The 18,926-nt window shown below is 43.2% G+C and overlaps 1 protein-coding gene across 1 annotated transcript in view; it reads left to right on the top strand.

Annotated features, from left to right (window-relative positions):
• The window catches only part of CACNA2D3 (calcium channel, voltage-dependent, alpha 2/delta subunit 3), a 904,008-nt gene that overhangs the window by 399,094 nt on the left and 485,988 nt on the right, over positions 1-18,926 (top strand). The window contains exon 5 of the mRNA XM_010851933.1: positions 5,430-5,592. Coding sequence (XP_010850235.1) covers positions 5,430-5,592 — 163 coding nt within the window. The remainder of the gene's footprint in view (positions 1-5,429; positions 5,593-18,926) is intronic.

Here is an 18,926-nt window from a genome sequence, read left to right as displayed (position 1 = left end):
AAAAAAAAAAAAAAAAAAAGCTCAAAAGCTTAATTAGACTTCATAGTGCCAATAAAATTGACAACTACAACAGAGGTGGGGGGAAAAGGAAAAAAGATTCCAAAAGAATCTACAGAACAAGTCAAAACATAAGAATAATAAATGCTTATTATTTCATTATTAAGTCACATATTATTAAGTCACTGCTTTCAGAGTCCTGTACCTCGCTGGAAGTCAGAGTCTGCCTCACTTCCCTGGGGTACCCTCTGACACTGTGCTGATCTCTGGACCTGCTGTGGGGGTAGCTCAGATTCTAATCTGGTTCTACTCCTCTGTGTTCTTGCCTCCAATGTCCACAGCTATCAGAACTAGTGCGTTTTCTTTTGTGGGAGCTCTCAATGACCTTTTATATATTCCATAGACACAGAGTCTGACTAGTTGATCTTGTGGATTTAATCTGCAGCTTGTGCAGTGGTGGGAGGGTTTGGGGTCTTCTTCCTTAGTCTGCCCCTGGGTTTCAATTGTGGTTTTATTCCCACTTCTGCATGTGAGTCGTCCACTGGGGTTTGCTCCTGAGGCTGCCCTGGAGGACTTGGGTTTGCCCCTGTGAGAGCCAGGTGTGGAGGTGGTGCAGCTGCTTGGGTCGCAGGGGTTCTGGCAGCACCAGGCACTCAGGGGAGTTGGCGGCTAGGACAGCAGGAAATATTGTGCTCTCGAAGGGTATGGCAACCAGAATTGGCCAGTATGCTCCAGTATTCTTGCCTGGAAAACCCCCACCTCCCTGACAGAGAAGCCTGGCAGGCCACAGTCTACAGGGTCGCAGAGTCGGCTACTACCCAAGCAACCCCATGCAAGACTGTTTTAGCCTGTGGCAGCTCTGCCCCAGTGAGTTGAACGTGAAGGTGGTGCAGCTGCTGGGCTTGTGGGGACCCTGGCGATGCCAAGTGTGCAAGGGCATGGACTGCCTCCACCGCAGGAGTTATGGCCCTATCAGAGTCTTTTTTCAAGCCTCTTGTAGTTGGCGATCAGAAGGCCTCTTTGGCCAGTTTTTCTCCGTATCTCTGCCTATTCAGGCACTTAGGGGGCTTCCTTGCCTGGGATCCTTCTCTGCTCTTCAGTGCATCAGGCACATAGTGGGGCCCACCTGGTTGGGATCCTACTCTGCAGTTCGTTGCATCGGTCACTTAAAGGAGCACCTTGGTTGGGGTCCTACTCTGTAGTTCAGTGCGTCAGGCATTTGATGGGCCAGCCTCTCTATTGTTCAGTGCTCAATGCTGGTGTGTTGTGGGAGAGAGGCTATGGTGATGGCTCCACCCGCTATGCGTGATTCTGCAGTATCACCTTGCTTCCATAGCTGCCCAGCTTTCCTCCACAGGCATTTCCCACCAGTCTCCTCCCTCACATTCCCTTGATCTGTCTCTCCACAGTCAACAGCAGCCCTTGCCTGGGAATTGCTCCATAATTCCTAAACTCCAGCTCCCAGGCACTGCACTTTCCAGGGGATCTGCGTCCCTGTCTGGGGTGTGTACGGCTGCAGCAAGGACTGTCTGATTCTCATTCCATTTAGGCTGCCGCAGATCAGTTGTTCATTTTCAGCCTTAAATGTGTCTCCTTTGACTCAGACAGTTGCCCCAGTGTGGGGATCGGAACCCTGCTTCAGTTCCCCCACCGGCCAAGGGCAGGTCCAGTCCTACGAACACTCTTGTTTTTTCCCCTAGTTCCTTCGTCCTACAAAGTTTTGCATGGGTCTGTGTATTCTTTTCTGCTGGTCAGGTACTCCTGTCCACTCTCAGCTGGTGTTCTGCATGCACTTCTATGTCTGAAGGTGTATTCCTGATGTATCCATGGAGAGATATTTACTCCACATCCACCTACTTCTCTGCCATCTTGTTCTCAGAGTCATTGATTTTCTTAATTGATTTCCTATTTTCAATTTCATTGATTTCTATTTAGGAAAATTAAAACAAATATTTTTTCCTTCTGCTTTGGATTTAATTTTCTACTTTCTTAAAGAAGAAGCTTAGATGATTGATTTTAGATCTGTTTTCTTTTCTAATAAATATATTGGAATTTTTCCTGTAAACACTGCTTTTGCTGCATCTTGCAAATTTTGAGAAGTTGTATTTTGATTTTAATTTGGTTTAAAATTTTTCTTGAGACTTATTCTTTGACCCATGTGTTATTTAGAAATATGTTGTTTAATCTCCAAATATTTGGGGATTTGCCCAGCTATCTTTCTGTTGTTGATTTATAGTTTAATTTCAGTGTGATCTGAGAGCATACTTTGTCTGATTTCTATTCTTTTAAATTTGTTAAAGTGTGTTTAATGGCTCAGAATGTGGTCTTTCATAGTGAATGTTCTATGTGAGCTTGACAAAAATGTTTATTCTGCTGTTGTTGGATGAAGTAGCCTATAGTTAGTTAGGTCCAGTTGTTGTGCTGTTCAGTTCAAATTGTTAACAATATTCTGCCTGATATATTTGTCAGTTACTGATAGAGGGGGTACTGAAGTCTTCAACTTTAGTAGTGCTTGTTTCATAGTGTTTAGTATTAGCTGTTTCTCCTTGTAGTTCTGCCATTTTTCCCTCACATATTTTAATATTCTGTTAGGTGCATCCATGTTAAAGACTGTCGATTCTTGGAGAATCGACCCCTTTGTCATTATGTAATACCAGTGTTTCTTTCCTGATAATTTTTCTTGCTTTGAAATCTGCTTTGTCTGAAGTTAATATCGTCACTCTGGCTTTCTTTTGATTAATGTTAGCATGGTAAATTTTTCTCTATCCCCTGACTTTTAATCAACTTGTCCTTTATATTTAAGATGAGTTTCTTGTAGACAGCTTTTATTTTTTTATCCACTTTGACAGTCTCTTTTAACTAATCTGTTTAGACCATTCACATTTAAAGTGATATGATTGGATTAATATGTACCATGTTTGTAACTGTTTTGTATTCATTGCCCTTTTCTTTGTCTTCTACTCTTTTTATGCCTTGTCTGGTTTTAATTGAGCATATCATATTTTTAGTATAATATTAGTATTTTTTTTCTTCCTAAGTATTTATACTTCTTTTTAAAAATTGGGTTAGAGGTTGTTTTATAGCTTGCATTTTACATTTATAACTAATAAAAGTCCACTGTCAAATAACCTCGTACCATTTCATGGATGGAACATTATGGTATGGGACATTATGATAGAATAGTCCCAATATCTCCCTCCTATTCTTCATCAGATCAGATCAGATCAGATCAGTTGCTCAGTCATGTCCGACTCTTTGCGACCCCATGAGTCACAGCACGCCAGGCCTCCCTGTCCATCACCAACTCCCAGAGTTCACTCAGACTCACGTCCATCAAGTCAGTGATGCCATCCAGCCATCTCATCCTCTGTCGTCCCCTTCTCCTCCTGCCCTCAATCCCTCCCAGCATCAGAGTCTTTTCCAATGAGTCAACTCTTCACATGAGGTGGCCAAAGTACTGGAGTTTCAGCTTCAGCATTGTGATATTCATTTCACTTATCCATGAATTTGTATAATCCAGTAATTTGTTGCCATTATTATTTTGATCAAACTATTATCTGAGAGGTCAGTTAAGAATAAGAAAATTAAATATTTTTCTTTTATTTATTTCTTCTGTAAAACAGTCTTTTCTTTATGTAGATCAGGGTTTCTGATGTATATAGTTTCCCTCCCTTTAAAGGGCTTTTAACATTTTTTGCAAAGCAGGTCTGTTTGCAGAAAATTTCTTTAATTTTTATTTGTCTGAAGAGGTCTTTATTTATTTTTCAGTTTTGAAGAATAATTTTGCTGGACACAAAATTCTAGGTTGGTAGGTCTTTCTTCAAATGCTATTTCATGTCACTCTCTTCTTGCTTTTCTGTTTTCTGAACAGAAGTGTTGATGTAATCCTTGTCTTTGTTCCTCCGTAGGTACGGCTTTCCCCCCTTTCTGGCTTTCTTTAGTATTTCTTTTCTTGGTTTTTGTAGTTTGGATATGACATGTCCAGGTATAGTATTTTTGTTGTTGTTGTTGTTGTTTGTTTTTAATATTCATATGCTTGATGTTTCCTGGACTTCTTGGATTGGGTTTGTTGTTTGTCATTAATTTTAGAAATATTACTTCAAATAGTTCTTCTGTTCTTTTTTTCTCTTTCTCCTCCTCTGGTATTCCCATTACACATCTGTTATACTTTTTGTAAGTGTTCCATGGTTTTTGAAGATTCTGTTATTTTTTTCCTTTTTTTTTTCTTTGCTTTTCAGTTTGAGAAGTTTCTACTGATATAGCTTCAGGCTCACTGAATTATTTCCTCAGCTGTGTCTCAGCTGGAAGTGAGCCATCAGTGTTCTTCATTTCTGTTATGTGTTTTTGATTTCTAGCATTTCATTCTGATAGTTCGTTAGAATATTTGTCTCTCTACTTATCTATCTCTTCTTACCTGTTTTCTACTTTTTCCAGTAGTTCCCTTAGCATATTAATTACATTTGTTTTAAATTGCTGATCTGATAGTTATGACCACACCTGCCATCCACCATCTTGCAATACTGTGCAGCAGATAAGTGCCCAGTTTTTGGAAATAGACTGTCTGTATTTTAATTCTCTTTCTGCTTCTCAGTGGTGTAATTTTTGACAACATACAGAAATTCACTCTACCTCAATTTCTTCACTTGTGAATTGAAAATACTCTTAAAACCTAGTTCTTAGAGTTGTTAGAAGTGAATAAGTTAACAAATGAGAAGCACTTAGAATAGCAAATATGCTGCTGCTGCTGCTGCTAAGTTGCTTCAGTCATGTCCGACTCTGTGCGACCCCATAGACGGCAGCCCACCAGGCTCCTCTGTCCCTGGGATTCTCCAGGCAAGAACACTGGAGTGGGTTGCCATTTCCTTCTCCAATGCATGAAAGTGAAAAGTGAAAGTGAAATCGCTCAGTGGTGTCCGACTCAGCGACCCCACGGACTGCAGCCTACCAGGCTCCTCCTTCCATGGGATTTTCCAGGCAAGAGTACCAGAGTGGGATGCCATTGCCTTCTCCAAGCAAATATGACTATCTAACATATTATATATTTACTTAATTTTTGTTGTTTTCCAGTCTCCTTCTACTTAAAGTTCGGGTTATTAAGGGCAGAGTCAGTCTTCAAACTTTAAAGAATTGAAATGTTTTTGTGCAGTTTTCTCTATATTTATATAAGGAAGTACTGAGAAGCTTCTTAAATTTGTTTTTCAAAAGTACATAATGACACTGGGAAATATTTATCTAGTGCTACCATATTACACTAGTGCAGAAAGAGCCATAGATGGTGTGAAAGGCTTAAAGAGATTATGTGACTAGAGTTAAGATTCACAAGTGTAGGGGACGGCCCACCCAGGTCAGCCATACTCAGGTCTGAGTTCACAGCCTTCTCCTCTAAGCCACATGTTGTGTGTTTTGTTTTTTTTTTTTACTTTCTCTTTCAGTATGAATACTTCAATGCCGTGCTAATAAATGAAAGGGACAAAGATGGGAACTTTTTGGAGCTGGGGAAGGAATTCATCTTAGCCCCAAATGACCATTTTAATAATCTGCCTGTGAACATCAGTCTGAGTGACGTCCAAGTGCCAACGAACATGTACAACAAAGGTAAGACTTACTGCTGCTGGTCTTTTAAGAGGGTGATGAGGGGAGGGTGTGAGGGGCAGGGGTGGCTGGTTTGGGATAGTGTGCTTTTTTGAAAAATGCGGTTATAAGCCCAGTGTTTCAAGCATTGGCAGTATAGGTGAAGTGTGTGCCTCTTCTGCTTGGAGACTCTAGGCTTGCTTTCTGGTTCGTGTTGCGTTAGGCCCTCTTAACTTGTAGTCCATAGATTGGCAAACTTTTCTTTAAAGGGCCAGATAATTAATAATTACTTAGACTTTGCAGGCCATAAAGCCTTTGTTGCAACTACTCAGCTCTGCTGTTTTGGCACAAAAGCAACCATAGGTAATATGTAAATCAGTAGATAATATATAAATTGACTGTGTTCTCAGAAAACATTTAAGCTACAAAACCAGTTAGCTACATTGGACCTGCGGTTTCTAGTGTACAGACCTTTTCTCTTCTTCCTCCCTTCCTTATGATGATTTTGAGGGTCTGGAGCTCCTGGTATTGCCATGGAGTTAGTTGTGTTTTGCCTGCAATGCTGGACACCCCCGGTTCCATTCCTGTGTCGGGAAGATCCCCTGGAGAAGGGATAGGCTACCCACTCCAGTATTCTTAGGCGTCCCTGGTGACTCAGTTGGTAAAGAATCCACCCGCAATGCAGGAGACCTGGGTTCGATCCCTGGGTTGGGAAGATCCCCTGGAGAAGGGAATGGCTACCCACTCTGGTATTCTGGCCTGGAGAGTTCCGTGGACTGTATAGTCTATGGGTACACAAAGAATTGGACATGACTGAGTGACTTTCACTTAGAGTACAAAGCAGAATGAATCCTAATGAAGCTCCATGTTTCCAGGCCTGTGTTCCTCAAATCCAGTTTTTTCATAGATTCTAGAGTTCTTTTCCTCAAATTCCCATATGCCCCTTTGAATTGGGATAATAGTAGCCAAGGATTGGGCTTTGGCAACAGATGACCGCTGGTTAGACTTTGAGTTCCACTTCTTACTGGCTGTGACCTTGAAAGGCTGAGACCACTTCCTTTCTTTAGACCTTAGTTTCCTTGTATCTAGGATATGGATAATAACTGTGTCTACATCATGGGGTGTTGTAGGGATGAAACGCATGATGTGTCCAAAGGGGTTAACTGAGGATATCACCCTCCTCATCTTCACCATTACTGAGCAGGAGTTTGCTCTGCTTTGTCATACCAAGGAGGAGCCTAAGCAAAGAACTGTCTTCCCCCCAAAATAAATCAGGAAGCCATGGCATTTGTAAAGTAAAAATCGACTGTGTTATGTCCCATTGATATTTCAGAAATATTGGGATCTGGTTTCAGTATCTCAGGAATGCAGTGTGAAGAGAAGGCTTGGATCCTGCTCTTTCTCTTGCTGGCTCTATAATCCTCAGCAAGCAACTTTGCCTCCCTGAGGCTCAGTTTCCCTCTTTGTAAAATAGGGATAAGGGTACTGCCTCCTTTGGGGGGTTATTGTGAGAATATGAAATGATGCCTAAGCAGTCTCAGCTCAGCTGTTGCTCATAGAAAGTGCCTATTGCATCTTAGTTGTCATCATTATTATTGGGAAATAACATGAATATACATTTCTAAATTGTTTTAGGTTATTGTTTAAAGAATGTGGTCAGTGATTAAAGAACTTCCCACTCAGCATCTCTGAAGCATTCTTCTCATGCCTGTCATTTGAGGTTCGATATCTAATATCTCCCTTTCCTAGTTGACCTGTTATCCATCCTTGATGTTCTGTGAGGCAATAACCTATCCATTACTTTTTTAAATTATTTATTTGTTTACTTATTATTATTTTTGGTTGCTCTGAGTCTTTGTTGCTATGCATGGGCTTTCTGTAGTTGCAGAGAGCAGGGCTTACTCTTTGTTGCAGTGCATGGGCTTCTCATTGTGGTGGCTTCTCTTATTGAGGAACATAGGCTCTAGGGTGCACGGGATTCAGTAGTTGTGGCACAGGGGCTCAGTAGGTGTGGTTCATGGGTTTAGTTTCTCCATGGCATGTGGAATCCTCCCAGACCAGGGATCTAACCCTATCCCTTGCACTGGCAGGCAAATTCTTATCCACTGTGACACCAGGGAAGTCCCATTAATTATTCTGATGGTTAATGGAGCCTCTGTGGTGAACCAGGTGCAGCCCCTTCCTTGAGAAGTTCACAGTGAACTTAGGGACCAGACGGGTAAAGAGATCATAGGATACTGTGTGTCATCTGCTGGCCACAGTTACTAAAAGCCCAAGACAGTGGGAGCTCTGAAGAGGGGGCCTGACCATTTGCTCCTGTGAGCAGCCACACATTTGTCTTCATTATCTCTTATAGAAAATGATGTCAGTCCAAGTAGCCTTCAGTGGGCTGTGGATTGAACTGTATCCTGTGACCTAATCTTCACTTTGGACTCTTCCTCAGAGAGCAAATTCCTAAGAATGCAAGCCTTAGAGAATTGAGCTTAGCTTTGTTAGGTGGAGTTTAATCCTTCAGAGGCATCCTGCCAGCTGAGAAGGAAACCACCTTTTGTACAGTGAGGCTGTAAGGGAACCATCCTGTCAGCATTAAATGCATTCTCAGTGGAAGAGGAAAAGTTCAGATTTTGCAGAGCAATTCCAGACGTAGAACAGCTCAGAATGATCTTTTAAAATACGGCAGCTGCTTGAAGGTTGCTTGAACTATTAGCACCATTATAGATATTTAATTGCACCTTGAGCCTTAAAGGTATAACTGTACCTTTCCATGGTGACAGCACATCAGGGACTAGCACTGCCATTGATCACACAGACCGCAGGGCTTGCTAGGCAGAATCCAAATAGACAGTCAGATTCTTGAGTCATGGAGGTATATAATTTTGTTTAAAATCATCCTCAGCAGCCCTTATGGTGTCTGCCTACCACCAGCATTCAGATTCAGTGGTCCTCCAGCTAGGCTGTGGGTCATAGACTAAAGTTCCCTGTGTCTTGTTTCCACCAGGCAGTGAGTAAGCTGCCCAAGAAACAGAAGAGGAGACTTCGGGAAAATTCCTGTCTCATTGTACCTAATTCAAACCAGCCCCAAATAGTCTTTTTTCTTTTCATGTTGCAGAGATGTATTTCATGTTTAGAGTGCCCTCCAGCTCAGATCTAGTTATTGATGACATGTACAAAAAACACATGCTCAAAGCTTGGTCACTAGCTGAGAAGTTCTTGGGTTAGAAATCTTGCCCCACTGAAGGAAACCAGTACAGGGGGCCATGCTCTCCTGGCAGCCTGAACCCCCATGTGCATGGAGCATAGTGGTTCAATACTTGCGTATGCACTGCTGTATGCTGTGTTTCTGGGCATAACTTCTAGGCGTAGATGAAACTTGCTGGTGAAATCCACCTCTTTTCTGTGGTCGGCCTTCTTTTTGCCTCTGGGGCTGGGCCTTTTGCGACCAGGCTGTTCAGCCAGGCCACTGTTCACCTCTGTGCTGGAGGTGCCTTTCTCGAAGGCACTGATAGAAAGTGCAGGTTCAAAGCTGCTGACATGACAGTAAACTGACCTACAAGCCACGAGAATTCAAAGAGCCATATTCCTGAAGTATTTAGAAATGTGCAGCAGCTTCTTCCTGAAACTTCTTCAGCCGATGTTTGCTGAATGGCTCCTCTGGCATCTCCAGCCTACTAGTCTTGCTATACCTGTCAAGACATCTTTGGAGACTAGCTGCCCTTGCCTTTCAAAGCCATGAAGAACTCCATATCCTCTATGAGTAAAGCAGGGTGCAGGATGCTTCTGTGAGAACTGAGGATAATCTGACAGTGGATTCAGATAAAGCTGAACTCTTGTAAGTAATTTCTAGGCTGAAATGGTATAAAATTTACACAAGCACATATGTAGGTACGTGTACACATATGTACCTATTACATAATATATACGTGTGTGTGTATCTGGGTATGTGTGTTTTATATGTGTATTTGAAAGAAATATGCTCTGCTGGTAACCTACCCCTTCATCCCTGTTGAGGTCCTTTAATGGACTGGAACCTGGTGGTCTGGAGTGGACCGATAAGAAAGTAAAGGAGAGAGAAAGAGGCTGATATTCCTTGGTTTACACAGAAAGCCAATAAAGCCCCTGACATGGGACTTGCTCTGTTCACAGAGGCCTCAGGCGCCCTCTCGATGGGGTGAAGATGCAGAGCGCCTTCTCTAGAGGGTCTTAGAAGCCCGGGCAGGAAAGTGAACTCAGAGAGCCTCTGTGCTCCACGGGATCAGCCTGAAAGAGAGAGAGAGCGAGAAAGAAAGAAAGAAAGACAAGGGGACCAGAGCTCTGATGGAGCAAAGGTGTTTTAATGAACATGGTGTGGGCATATATACTGTCTTACAAGGTAGTTATTCTCAGCAAAGATAAAGATTAAAATTCCAGACTTACAAAACATAGGCGATCCATATTAAAGAGAGAGAGAGTTGTAAACAATCACTTATACCATATGGTTCACAAGAAGGAAGAGGGTACTTATCACCATATAGAAACACTAATGAAGGAAATGCCTGGATTCCTCAGCCCCCTGGAGAGGCTTGCCTCTCCTCTTAATTCCTGAATATTCAGGAATTAATAAGGAACAGAGAATTCCTGACAGATCCAAACAGCACACAGGAAGCCTCCTGTTAAATGCTTCCTGACATATCCCCACCTCTCACCTCTGTCTACCCACTTGAGAACCCCATTCATTTATTGAGTGCGCCTTTCTCTTTCCTCCATTATATCTTATTCTTCACTCCATTTCTATTATCCCCGCCTCCTCCTTTATTGCTTTTCCAAATGCTTGTTCTTCAGAATCAGCTCAGTACAAACTCTTTAATTCCTTCACTCTTTTGTAGGTGACTTTGGTCCTTTGTTCCAGAAGTAAGTTCCACACGTTGTTTTCCTTCCGCATGTGGACTTCTCTGAGGGCAGGGGCCTTACTGATTTGGCCTGCCTGGTGCCCTCCCTTGCCCTGAGCACTGTGCTCTCTACATGGTGGAGTTTCCTCAATGGGTGAGGGAGGGAATGCCCCCGAGGCTGCCATGTTCTCATGGCATCTGCCAGCAGCAGAGACATACCCTGGCTAACTTACATGGAAAAGATACTATTTGAAAGGACATTGGGTGTCTCCCAGACTCTCCCAGAAGGCTACAGAATACAGTTTTAGACAGTGGTTGTGTGAGAGGACAGCCAGGGGCCAGAGCCACACCCAGAGGCAGCCTGGTGAGGACCACCTGCCGCCATGGCTGACCCCATGTGTCTGTGACTGCATAAAATGGCTGTGTCTCATTTTCCACATTCAGAAACCAGTGGTGATAATCTCAGTGACCTTCTTAGGGGGTTGTGGTGATGATTTAACATTTAGAAGGCCACCCAGTACCTGAGCTTAGGCAAGTTTCTTTTTTCCTCCAGTCCTCAGCATCCTTAGGCATAACAGTACTGAGCTGATAGAATTATCATGTATGAGGTAAGAATAATGCTTGTGTAGGTTGGGGTGCAGTGGCTAGCCCACTGACCTTGTCTCTTGTCACCTGCTGGAGGGGAAATAAGACCCATGTCATGGTGTCACAGTCAAATAGCACAGGAAGAGAGTCTGTATCTGATGAAGGCCAGTGCTTTCTACTGTGATTATCACTATATTAGCTTGTTTGATTCTTGTAAGCAGTGATGATTAACAAAGGAAGAATTTGAACTAAGAGGGAATAACAAAAGGTCACGTGTTCCCCAGCTGGTAGAGGCAGGATCAGAACCCAGCATTTTCATTAACTGTCCTTTCTGGACTACACACTACCCCAGTGTCAGGCTGAAGGTCTGTGAGCCATTTCTCTCAAGGTTGTCTATAAAGGGAAAAGGCAATACTCTAGCTCCCAAATATTTTTATTTTATTTATTTATTTTTTAAATATAAATTTATTTATTTTAATTGGATGCTAATTACTTTACAATATTGTATTGGTTTTGCCATACACCAACCTGAATCTGCCACAGGTGTACACGTGTTCCCCATCCTGAACCACTCTCCCACCTCCCTCCCTGTACCATCCCTCTGGGTCATCCCAGTGCACCAGCCCCAAGCATCCTGTATCCTGCATTGAACCTGGACTGGCGATTCGTTTCATATATGATACTATACATGTTTCAATGCCATTCTCCCAAATCATCCCACCCTAATATTTTTATTTTAATATTGGTTGAAATAGTGGTTGAAATCCAAAAACTAGAAATAGGTCAAAGTTCAGTTCAGTTCAGTTCAGTCACTCAGTTGTGTCCAACTGTTTTCAGCCCCATGGACTGCAGCACACCAGGCTTTCCTGTCCATCACAAACTCTAGGAGCTTGCTCAAACTCATATCCATTGAGTCAGTGATGCCATCAACCATCTCATCATCTGTCATCCCCGTCTCCTCCTGCCTTCAATCTTTCCCAGCATCAGGGTCTTTTCCAGTGAGTCAGTTTTTCCTATCAGGTGGCCAAAGCATTGGAGCTTCAGCTTCAGCATCAGTCCTTCCAATGAATATTCAGGATTGATTTTCTTTAGCATTGACTGGTTTGATCTCCTTGTCATCCAAGGGACTCTCAAGAGTCTTCTCCAACACCACAATTTAAAAGCATTAATTCTTCGGTGCTCAGCTTTCTTTATGGTCCAACTCTCACATCCATACATGACTACTGGAAAAACCATAGCTTTGATTAGACGGACCTTGTTTGGTAAAGTAATGTCTCTGCTTTTTAATATACTCTCTAGGTTGGTCATAACTTTTCTTCTAAGGAGCAAGCATCTTTTAATTCTATGGCTGCAGTCACCATCTGCAGTGATTTTGGAGCCCAAGAAAATAAAGTCTCTCACTCTTTCCATTTTTTTCCCATCTATTTCCCATGAAGTGATGGGACCAGATGCCATGGTCTTTGTTTTTTGAATATTGAGCTTTAAGCCAGCTTTTTCACTCTCCTCTTTCACTTTCATCAAGAGGCTCTTTAGTTCTTCACTTTCTGCCATAAGGATGGTGTCATCTGCCTACCTGAGGTTATTGATATTTCTCCCAGCAATCTTGATTCTGGCTTGTGGTTCATCCAGCCCTGGATTTCTCATATTGTACTCTGTATATAAGTTGAATAAGCAGGGTGACAGTATACAACCTTGACATACTCCTTTCCCAATTTGGAACCAGTCCATTGTTCCATGTTTGGCTCTAACTGTTGCTTCTTGACCTGCATACAGATTTCTCAGGCGGCAGGTAAGGTGGTCTGGCATTCCCATCTCTTGAAGCATTTGCCACAGTTTGTTGTGATCCACACAGTCAAAGGCTTTGGCATAGTTAATAAATCAGAAGTAGATGTTCTCCTGGAATTCTCTTGCTTTTTCTATGATCCAACAGACGTTGGCAATTTGATCTCTTGTTCCTCTGCCTTTTCTAAATCCAACTTGAACATCTGGAAGTTCGCGGTTCATGTACTGTTGAATCCTCGCTTGGAGAATTTTCAGCATTACTTTGCTAGCGTGAGAGTTGAGTGCAATTGTGCAGTAGTTTGAACATTCTTTGGCATTGGAATGAAAACTGACTTTTTCCAGTCCTGTGGCCACTGCTGAGTTTTCCAAATTTCCTGATATACTGAGTATAGCACTTTAGCAGCAGCATCTTTAGGATTTGAAATAGCTCAACTGAAATTCCATCACCTTCATTAGGATTTTTTCATAGTGATGCTTCCTAAGGCCCACTTGACTTCAGACTCCAGTATGTGTGACTCTAGGTAAGTGATTACACCATCGTGGTTATGTGGTCATTAAGATCTTTTTTGTATAGTTCTTCTGTGTCTTGTCACATTTTCTTAACATCTGCTTCTGTTAGGTCCATAGCGTTTCTGTCCTTTACTGTGCCCATCTCTGTGTGAAATATGCCCTGGTAGCTCTAATTTTCTTGAAGAGGTCTCTAGTCTTTCACATTCTGTTGTTTTCCTCTATTTCTTGCATTGATCACTGAGGAAGGCTTTCTTATCTCTCCTTGCTATTCTTTGGAACTCAGATTCAGATCTTTGCTTTTCTCCTTTGCCTTTAATTTCTCCTCTTTTCTCAGATATTTGTGAGGCCTCCTCAGACAGCCATTCTGCCTTTCTGCATTTCTTTTTCTTGGGGATGGTCTTGATCTCTGCCTCCCATGTCATGTCACAAACCTCCGTCCATGGTTCTTCAGGCACTCTGTCTGTCAGATCTAATCCATTGAATCCATTTCTCACTTCTACTGTACAATCATAAGAGATTTGATTTAGGATTTGATTTAGACCTGAATGGTCTAAAATCAGGATTTTCCCTGATTTCTTCAATTTAAGCCTGAATTTAGCTATAAGGAGTTCATGATCTGAGCCACAGTCAGCTCCCAGTTTTGTTTTTGCTGACTGTATAGTGCTTCTCCATCTTGGCTGCAAAGAATATAATCAATCTAATTTCAGTATTGACTATCTGGTGATGTCCAGTGTAGAGTCATATCTTGTGTTGTTGGAATGGGGTGTTTGCTATGACCAGTGTGTTCTCTTGGCAAAACTTTGTTAGCCTTTGCCCTGATTCATTTTGTACTCCAAGAAAAAGGCAATACTTTGGCTTCCAAACATCTTTATTTTAAAGTGATTGAGATCCAAAAACTGGAAATAGCCAAATTTTGATCGTAAATGTCTGCTTGTATCTTTTCACGTGTTTGCTAAAGAACATGATTGGGCAGTTACCATGATTCTGTGTTTTTTAAAGGGTTTTCTCCTTTTTTATTTATTTTTTATTTTATTTTTATTTTATTATTTATTTTATTCCCTGATGACTCAGATAGTAAAGAATCTGCCTGCAATGCAGGAGACATGGGTTCGATCCCTAGGTCAAGAAGATCCCCTTGAGAAGGGAATGGCTACCCACTCCAGTATTCTTGCCTGGAGAAGTCCATGGACAGAGGAGCCTGAGGGCTACAGTCCGTGGGATTGCAAAGAGTCGGCCACAACTGAGCGACTTACACTTTCATTTTATTCTTGCATTTTCTTATTCCATTTTGCTTTCTGGCCCCCTCCTCCCCATACTGTGGTGTAATCATGATGCTATCAAGACAGAGGAAAGACATGATAAAAGTGGAAGAAAGAGGTGATGGCTTAGAAATGTGCCCATAGATAACATCATACACCAAAGATTGTATAATGTGGCTGGGGGTGAGAGGGGAGGGAAAGAATCCTCTAGCATGTCAGTGTTTCACACTCAAGCAGAAAAGAGGCAAAGATGGTAACATTTTTTTCCCAGCAATTTTAGGTTTAATATAGGAAAAATGCAAATTTTAGAAGTTCAGTTCAGTTCAGTTCAGTCGCTCAGTCGTATCCGACTCTGTGACCCCATGAATCGCAGCACGCCAGCCCTCCCTGTCCATCACCATCTCCTGGAGTTCACTCAAACTCATGTCCATCGAGTCGGTGATGCCATCAAGCCATCTCATCCTCTGTCGTCCCCTTTTCCTCCTGCCCCCAATCCCTCCCAGCATCAGAGTCTTTTCCAATGAGTCAACTCTTCGCATGAGGTGGCCAAAGTACTGGAGCTTTAGCTTTAGCATCATTCCTTCCAAAGAACACCCAGGGCTGATCTCCTTTAAACTTTGGTGTCATTTTACCACCTTGGCCTCATTTTCTTCTCTCTGCAGCCCAATGAGGGAGGTTAGATGATTTTCTCATCTCCCTTTTTCAGATGAAGAAACTAAAGGTCAGGGAGGCCAAGTCCCATAGATAGGAAGATCTGTGCCAAGGTGGACCTGGATTTTCTGATGAGGAGTTCACCTTACTTAACTTCCTCTCTGAGTATGAGCTCTAAGAGGATGGGAACTTATTCTCACAGGTTTCTGGGACTCAGTTACTTCTGAGTCACCTTGGGATATGGGAACTTTTGCCCAGGCTGAGAAGCTCCAATCCTGGACCCATCACCAGCCTTCCTTCTGAAGCTCGGATTCTTCCTGGGCCCTGCTCCCTGTAAATGAGAACCCAGACCCTTCCCTGGCCAGGCTTCCTCTTCTCTCCATAATACCCAGTATCATGTTCCAGTGAGCTAAGGTCCCCACGTGAGCTGGGGAGAGGTGCTGACTCACCTAGTATTTGCATATCAGCCCTGCATATCCTTGATGCGAGAAATACAAAGGTTCTGGCCATCTTCTTGGGTCAGAAAGTGGGACATAGCAGGGAGGAGAGACAGAATATTGCCTGTAAGTATTTGCTCATCTACTTATTCATTCTTTTCTTATTTCATTCATTGATCAAATGTTGACTGTGCTGAGCTCTAGAGATATGTCCACAACATATCTTGACAGACTTGGGCCCTGCTCCTTGAGCAAAGGGGAGAAATGGATGCTGAACAAGTCATGATCAGGTAAATTCAAGGCAGGATATGATACTCAGTGACTTGTAGCAGGGGCTGGGCCTGGGCCTGCAGCTTCAAGAAGGGCCTCCCTGATAAGAGGTAGAGAGGAAGGAGTTAGGCAGGCAGGGCATGGTTGGGAGGGAAGCGTGTCCAGCATAAGAAGTAAACAGTGAGCAGGTGTTGGCAGGGGCAAGGGGGGCAGCGAGTTGGGGGACTGGACACTAACAGTGAGAAAGTGTGGTGTCCTTTGGGTTTGTTGTGGGGAATAGTCAGAAACATTAGGCTATGGGGTCTGAAAGGGCTGGCTAGGTGGTGAGAGGCTGTGAAAGTCACCAGAAGCTTGTGGAAACTGGGACAGGTAAACTATGGTTGAGAGCTTTTCTGGGAAGAGGTCTGTGGAGGAATACTAGGCTCAGACACTGAGGGAGAGGGAATAAAGGCGAGGAGGAGGAGTTCAGGGCCTGGTTCGGAGAAGACCTAAGGGAGAGGAATGGTGTGCAGCCCAGAATGGATGGTGAAGATGCAAGCCCTCGGGTCTGAGGCCCCAGAGAATGAGCCTCCAACAAGACCATCAGCTCCACCAGGGCAGAGACCTTCTCAGTATTCTCTGGTGACTTTCCAGCCCCAGCATGGTACCTTTCACCTAGTAGGTTCTCAATAAATACTTATTTCCAGATGAGCAAATGAATGAAGGGAGCAATTTAGAAAAACTTCTCACTTAGTTCTTGCACAGATGAAGAAAAGATGCTGGAAATAGCTCTCAGTCTCGATTCCCTTTCCTCCACTGGTGATGGAGAGCCTGGGAGAGAGTCAATGGCTGGCAGAGGTGGGGTGAGGTGTGAATGGCAGGACGGGGCTCTCCTTGTCTAGACATCCCAAGCAATTGCCCAGTGAGGCCATTGTGGACTGTAAGCTCCCCTGTATGGGGGGCCTGGCCCCTGAAAATGAACACAGGTCCAGGAAAAGGGAGACTTATAACTGTCACTGCAGAGCTTGAGAAACCAGCTAGTCTGTTACAATCCAGCAGGTTCTTCTGAAAAGCCCAGGGAAGGGGAAGGTCTCGCCCAGTGGACATGAGTCCAGGGCTGCCATAGGGATGAGCAGGATTGCTGGGTTTGCGTTTGTCAGATGTCTCAACCTATTTTTCAGATGTTGGGTTTGATAAAATGCAAAATGCATTTTGCCAAGCACTTTCCCCCTTAATTACATGTGTATATTTTAAGGGAAATTTAATCCATATGTTTCTGATTCGTTTACACGGAAATCATTAAGATGTTTTCTAGGAGAAATTTGATGTGCAAGAAGGCTTATGAACCTTTTTAAAGCCTATGTTTAAAATTTCTTTCTTTTTTGTTTCTTTTCCCTTTGCGTGTGTGTGTGTGTGTGTGTGTGTGTGTGTGTGTGTGAGAGAGAGAGAGAGAGAGAGGGAGGGAGAGGGAGGGAGAGAGAAAGAGGGAAAGTGACTCCAGGCTGTCAGAAACAAATATGGACTCCTAAATTGTTTGTTTTCTCCTTGGAATTCAGAGCTGAACGTTAGGAGTAGGCTAGACTCCTGCTTTTACATCTGTTTCCAGCACTAACTGTATGCGATGGTCCTGTGGCCATAAGAATCATGATGAAAAGATCAGACATACACTACACACACTGCTTCATTCACGAGAAGGACATCACGTGGCCTTTTGGTATCTGCAGTCCCCTGCAGGCCAAATGAATGTCCCCAACCCTGTGTCATCAGTGCAAGCATGACAAGAGTGTTTGGCCAGATACACAGAAGATAATGCTACTGAAGTAACCCCACAGTTGTCATTCAAAAGTATTCATTGTTTTTCTCTTCTGGTTTGGAAATTAAATTATATATGTCACAGAGTAACTATCTCTGTATTAAAATTCACCATTTGGGTGGTGGTTGAGTTCAGGTTCTTTTGGCAGTTTCTTCACAGTTCTGACTATGTGTGTGTGTGCATAGCACAAACAGGTCTGTGAAGATGTGTACATGTGTACACGTAGGTGGGGTCTCTCTAATCCCTATCATCTCAGAGGTGGTGTTAGTGAAAGAAGGATGTCCTTTAGCTCACTGTGCCCTCTCTTTAGGCTTATGTTCCACACAGATGTTGCACTTGTTGAATGAATAAATGAACGAACGGAGTGAATGAGCTGATTACTTATTGAGAGGCATGTTCTGCACTGAGCGTTTTAGCTGTAGTATCTCACCACTACTCAATGTGTTGCAGTCAGCAAGTAAGGATTGCCATCCTTCAGAACCTCCTGTGAGAGAATTCCAAAACCAATCTCCCACACTCCGTTCTAGAGTCAGGTCTAGTATGTTAAATGGGATGAAACTCAAATGTATGACTATTGGTGCTGGACGATGGTTTCCTGCAAAGCAAATGACAAGAAGTTTATACCTCCCAACTAAGACTCTCTGAAACACTTTCCTGTCCCTTTGGTTCCCTTTCACCCTGGTACTGACCTGTATAGTCCCCATCATCCCTTTCCTGGTTTGTCTCCAGGCTTTTTCCAGAACCCTCAAGGAGGCGCTGGAGTGTGGCAGGCTTGGACTTGCTTCGAACTTCTGTGAGTGCCTGTTCAGTGGACTGGGAAAAAGCATTTCATGCTCTGAGTGTCTCCCCATCTGTAAGGTGTGAACAGTCTTCTTGGGCATTAGAGGAGATAATGGTATAGGCACAGCACAGCGCCCGGACCTTGGGACACTTTATTGGCACACACTGACTTCTTACTCCAAACTATCTCCAACTCCCTGCTCCCGGAGGGAGAGGACTGGAATTTCCATGAGGCTCTGCCCAAGCCGGGCACACACATGCCCTTCCCTTCAGCAGTGTTTGTAGGAAGAAATGCAAACATTCACAAACAGATGCTGGTTCCTGCCCTCTTTCACTGGCCTTCCTTTTCTTCCTCCTCTGGTTCATGAGACCAGGACTTGACTTCTTGAATGCCTACCCCTGGGCCATGCCATCATGGATGGTATGA

The sequence above is a fragment of the Bison bison genome, unplaced genomic scaffold (genome assembly GCF_000754665.1).
Source record: "Bison bison bison isolate TAMUID 2011002044 unplaced genomic scaffold, Bison_UMD1.0 scf7180017864304, whole genome shotgun sequence".
Taxonomy (NCBI): Eukaryota; Metazoa; Chordata; class Mammalia; order Artiodactyla; family Bovidae; genus Bison; species Bison bison.
Note: the sequence above shows the minus strand (reverse complement) of the source record. Positions and strands in the feature narration are given on the sequence as shown.